The sequence below is a fragment of the Phalaenopsis equestris genome, unplaced genomic scaffold (genome assembly GCF_001263595.1).
Source record: "Phalaenopsis equestris unplaced genomic scaffold, ASM126359v1 Scaffold000107, whole genome shotgun sequence".
Lineage (NCBI taxonomy): Eukaryota > Viridiplantae > Streptophyta > Magnoliopsida > Asparagales > Orchidaceae > Phalaenopsis > Phalaenopsis equestris.
In genome coordinates, this window is record NW_018164549.1 from 211,460 (window position 1) to 217,475 (window position 6,016).

Consider the following 6,016-nt stretch of genomic DNA (forward strand, 5'->3'; position numbering starts at 1 on the left):
CACTAAAATACGTTCAGTTTGTTATTTGCACACCTATTAGAGCATTTTTACTGAAATTAACGGTTGTAATTAGTAAGGGTGTAATTTATTTGTGCGGACTCCTAATATAGTTCTAGGTGTGACGGAAGTTATTTCTGAGTTATTTTCATGTTATTTATGGGTTATTTTCAATAATACCGAAATAATCCAAAAATAAAGACTGCGGGTTATTTCTGGGTTATTTCTGGATTATTGAAAATAACTCAGAAAAAATCTGAAAATAACTCAGGAATAAAAATAACTCAGGAATAACCTACATAACCTACACCGCACGTAGAGCTACGTCAGGAGTCCGGACAGAAAATGCGCTAGTAAACCAGTAAAACAAGGGCAAGCCTAGTCTCAACTCATGTTCGACTTGTTAAAAAACATCACTCTTCCTGTTCGGCTCGTTTATATTTCAAACATAAAAAAATCATTCGTGTACTGCTCGTTTGCTTAGGGAGCCGAATAAGAGCTCTTCAAGAACAAAAAACTATTTTGACAACCCTAGTCATGCATTCAGTCTTTAGGGGTGTAATCAAGCCGAGCTTAAGTGAGTCCAGACTTGGATTGCTAAAAAATATCATTGTTCGTGTTCGGTTCATTTATATATATCAAGCTCAAAAAATTTGTTTATGTTTGGCTTCGCTTACTTATCGAGCCGAACATGAGCTATTCACGAACACTGAGCCATTTGACAACTTTAATCACGTAACAGTAAGATGTTAAGGATAGTGCGTGATTTAAATCTTATTATTTATAATAAAACATTCATTTAAATAAATTTTAATATTTTTATTCTATTTTTAATTAATAATTTTAATTGATTATAAATCTTTATAGTCTTGTGGTTAATTGAACTATTTAAAATTTTCTTCACGTTCGCCTCATTTATATATAAGTGAGGAAATTGTTCATAATCAGCCCATTTTTTTTAGGCAATGAATTAAACAGGAAGTGTATACTGATCAACAACAAACAGCTCCGACAGCCCTACTAATGTTTCATTCAGGAGTCGTGTAAGATTTGCTCTAATGTTAGGGCGTATTTTGTTCCGTGGCTTTTTGTTATGTTAACCGCATTAACGGACGTGATGAAAAGCACATGCTTTCTTAAATACTATGCTTTGGGACTAGCTTAAGAATAGAGATTGGGAGAGGATATTGGACCGGAGTCGGCAGAGCCTAATCAAGGGAAGAGGGACCTGGTGGCCTTTGCTAGGACCGCTGGTTGTGTTCGTGGATGTGGTGCGAAGAAAAGTCTTGGACGCCGGTGAGACACGTGGTGAGTTCTGGTGGCAGGGGAATAATTATATAGTTGACACATAATTCCTATGTATTTACATATCTCACCCTTAAACTTTCATATTTACATATATTATTTACATATATGACGCTTCAATTTTATGCATGAAAATATATATTTTTTTATTTTTAAAAAGTGATAATATTATTATTTTTGATGTGACATTAATAAGTATTATGTGTATAAATTTAAAATTTTTGTATACGATATATAAATACATAAGAATTGTATTTTTTTTCATATTTTCGTTACACAAGCGATAAATAATGCAATGGACAAAAAATAAGTTGAATTTATTTCTTTTTTTTGGCATGAAAAATATAGAATTGGAGAAATTAAGATCAAACAAAAAAATATATCATTGTGATTATATTTGGGGCTGCATGCTATGACCAGTTCATTGATGACTGATTTAACAGCTAGTAACATACTAAATATAGTTTAAAAATAATTATTTCTTTAATCATTTTAGAGGCCAACTTTTATCTATTATTACTATTTTTTGTAGCTTCATTGCACAATTTTGAGTAGAAGTAATTATCTATAATTATTTTGATTATAATTATTTAGAAAGTTTTAATTAAGGGGAATTCACATATAAATCACATAAATTTATGCATTTATACATCTGAAATCAATAATTTAATATTTACTTATATAATACTCAAATTTTTAGCACCACATCAAATATATATATATATATATAATATATATATATCAATAATACTAAGTATATCATTTCAGGTTTTTGATGTGATTGTGACAATAAAATATTATATATGTAAATATTAAAATTAACAAAAATTGATGAATCAACATGTAAATAATTTATTATTTATTTTTTTCTGTGTGTGTGTGTGTATATATATATATATACTCCTCTATAATTAAATACAAAGTTACTTTGTTTTGATTGATATAAGAAGAAAGAGTTGTTATGGGACAGAACGGAGGATTGAAGGAAGAATTATGATAGAGAGATGTTGATCAGAAAAGTGAGGCCGCGTCCATGCTTAGTTTAAGGTGAAGCAATGCAAATAAGCCAATTAAGCATTTCACTGTCTAGCTCTAAAGAATTTGAACTTTTCAGTGTTTGGCCCTTAAAAAACATTCAAATAAGACATTCAATTATCTTTAAATTTAAAGAATCAGATTTCTTTTTAGCTTTGTCCAACTAAATGAATTATACATGTATCCAAAATATGTTCTCTAAGTTGAAACAACCAAATGAACTTTTTTTTTTCTACTAAAAGGGTTTTACCTTTTCTCTACATTTTTTCTCTAAATTTTTTTAAAATGTCAGCAACCACTGCACATGCACATTTAGGTAAAAATGTATAGATAAATGAGTTCATTTAAATTATGCAATAAAACCAATCTTGTTACATTGAATATCATTCCTTAAAAATTGGATGGAGGTATATTTATCACATCATTACTAAAACCCTTTGAATGGTTCAAAATGTATGGTTTTGAAAACTCAGTGCTACAAAGTTTTCCCAATAATTTGAGTTAGCCACTCGACATCTCATAGTGGTGTTTAAAATTTGATGAACTCTTCATTTCAAACACATGTACTTATATATAGAGTTAAAAATAAGGAGCAAAGTGAAATAGTTAATTTTTCATCCCAGGTGAAAAGTATTCATGTGGTAAGAAGCAATCAAAATCAGAGCAACAAAATTAACTGCCCAAATTAGTCCCCATAGATAAATTAAAATTAATGACATGATTTTCCTATGGTCAATCATCAAACTTTGAAAAAAAATCATGTGGAAAACCGACTTATTTCCAATAATTTCCATTGTTGCAACTTGGTGTCCTTTAGTGAAACATAAATGTCACCATAAAGATAAACAAGTTTCTCTTAAATCTTCAAGTCAGCCCTATCAAGGTTCAACCTTTTCAACTGCCTATCCTCCCTTCAACATCTTGGTCAACTACATAAACTATAAAATCAATCAAAATATCTATCAACCCTAAAGATGATTCTCTTGTAGGCTTCTCCAACAAGCCATTCTAATTTGCAGGTAACCCCTTGTGCCCAACCTAGCTTTGAGCTAGTTGGTTGGTCTTGCTTATAATCTCAATAAGTCTATCAAAATATTCCCTTAGATGTGAGGATCATTCATCCCCTAGTGCATTCATTTGAGCTAGCCACTATGGAGATGACTCATTTTTTTCGTTGGCATAACAACCCATCATGTCCTTAATAATGCCTTGTTGCATCAAGAACATCTCTCAATGATCATAAATTATCAGTCATCCATTTTCTGCTAATTAGACTATGATCTCTCAATACACTATATGCCCCGTGGTCAAACTCAACGCAAAAAGAGGCATTTATGGTGGTCACAAATTTAAAACCAGCTAGTTTTATGCCCCTATTATTTCATCGCTTCTTCAACCAGGTCTTAGCATCATTTTGACTCCTTTAGTGCCATCTCAACCTCCTTAACTTCTTTAAATGCCACTCTTCATCTTCCAAGAAATGGGGGATTTAGGGATCAAACCCAATGAAATGCAAACTTCCTTGTAATGATGGAGAGGACTCCTCCACCTCCTCCTCCTCTCTCTCTCTCCATCTCATGTCACTTCCATATTAGTGTTGATAGATAAGTAATGTGGATTTTTTCTATACTTTATATATTTTGCAATCAATATAATGCCATTTTTCCATAACTCTATATAAACCTAGGTCTTTGTATGCCATCTCTTTTCTAATATGCACTCTTATTTTTTATGATTTCTTTATGTTACGAGTTTCCTAGATGAGACATCTTCACATGGGTGTCCTATCTTCTTTTGCTTTTGAGGTCATGTCATTACCTCCATCGAAGATCTACCTTGACCTCGCCCACATCATATGGTCCCATATGAGTCCATCCATGCCTCTCTAGGCGTTCTCATCCATTTCCTTGTGCTCAAAAGTATATAGAGAACACTTTTCACTGGCTAACATGCTCCCTTTCATAATACTTTAACTAGGGCCCCTCCTTAGCACGATGATTGCTCTGCACACCTTTTATACTTTAACAAGTCTTTTCATTTCTCTCTTCATTCAGCTGTTGTTACTCCTTTGAACCCATGGTTTTAAAAATTGAATAAGACCTAGTTCAACTGTGAACTGATCACTCATTTGATTCGGTCCAAACTTATAATCTTTTCTGCAAAGAAAAAAGATTGAATCGATAAGAATCATAATTGAACTGACGAACCAGTCTGATTTATAAAGAATTGGTCAGCTAAAATTGTTTAATTTTAATATTTTGATTTTAATCGAATGATTAAAAATAAGATATTTAAATTTAAAAATAGAGAAAATATCATGTCTTGAATTTCTTATTTAGAATATTGTTCAAAATATTCAAGAAATTTTTTCTTAAATGAAAATATTATTTGTTGAAACAATAAAAATTATATTAATATATATTTTTTATTATTATTTATTTATATTAAAATAATTTAAATATTTATTACATCATCCAATTAACCCTACAACGTAATCCTGATTGAACCATTGAACTTTTTAACATCTCTTTCTTCCCATTGAACTTTTGAACATTTCTTTCTTCCGGTTCAATGTTCTGATCTTCACAACCTTATTTAAATCTTTCCATATTGTATCAACAAGTTAATAGGCATTACTAGAAAATATTAAGTTCCATTTCATTATTATCTCTCTCTCTCTCTTCTTCCTCCACCCCACCTTCAACCCAATAGTATATATCATAATAAAAACAATAACGGCCATTCTCAAAAACCAGACCAACCTGTCAAGCACCATATCAATGACGATGAAAATATCATCTCAGGTCTTGCAACCCCAATTGCAAGTTTCATGTTTGCAAAAATCACAAAGTACATACCCCAACAAAAGCAACATTTTTTTTTCCTTTGCAGACTTTATTCACCTTCCATTACAACTTCATTTTTACAAGATTATTCTGCAAAAATTACCAAAGAATCATTAAACCTGTACAAACAAATATTGAACTTAACATTTGACGAGAGAAGTTAACATTGGTACCGCTTCTTTTGTTTCCCACTAGCCTCCTGCATCTTCTTCTTCTTCTTAGCCTCAGAGGTTGTCCAAACATAATCTGGTGGAATCCTGAAAGGGTCCTCCAAATCTACGGAATTGCTGCTATGCTCTGGTGGTGCTTCAGACTGAGTGTTATCAGGAGAGAACGTAGATATTAGCCACTGAGTCCAATTAGCAGAATTTACTAGAGGGAATTCCCGTTCAGGGGTTGGAATAGGTGCGTGGAGTGATTCAGGGGGTGAAGATTGTAGTTCTTCAAACTTGGTGAAACTGACCAACACCCTAATTGTTGGGATCACTGGAATGGCAACCTGAAAATACAAATAGGGTGTTTTAACCCAGGCAAAACTCAGAATTTTAAGTAAGCATGTAAATAAGATCATGGTCAGTTGAAGAATTATGATTATCATATATAGATGGGGCATTTACATACATGCCGCCCGATTTTTATGTGTTTACTTATCTAACATCTAAACTTTGCTTTTTTTTACATTTATATCACCCAAATTCTTTAATATAACGTAAAAAATGCCACAATTTTAACTTTTAAAAAGTGAGTTACACCTTTTCATAGATAGGTAATGACATGGGGTTCGACATTCCCAAGGAGAGGCTGACCGGTTTGGTCCAAGTGGAGCGGTTTAA

General features: G+C 32.1%; 1 protein-coding gene across 1 annotated transcript in view; it reads right to left on the bottom strand.

Annotated features, from left to right (window-relative positions):
- Positions 1–5,074: 5,074 nt before the first annotated feature.
- LOC110020838 (ankyrin repeat domain-containing protein 13C-B-like) overlaps positions 5,075–6,016 on the bottom strand; it is a 17,930-nt gene continuing 16,988 nt past the window's right edge. The window contains exons 2-3 of the mRNA XM_020719097.1: positions 5,357–5,682; positions 5,075–5,273 (exon numbers count right to left, since the gene is read on the bottom strand). Of these exons, the coding sequence (XP_020574756.1) occupies positions 5,261–5,273; positions 5,357–5,682 (339 nt within the window). The 3' untranslated portion in view covers positions 5,075–5,260. The remainder of the gene's footprint in view (positions 5,274–5,356; positions 5,683–6,016) is intronic.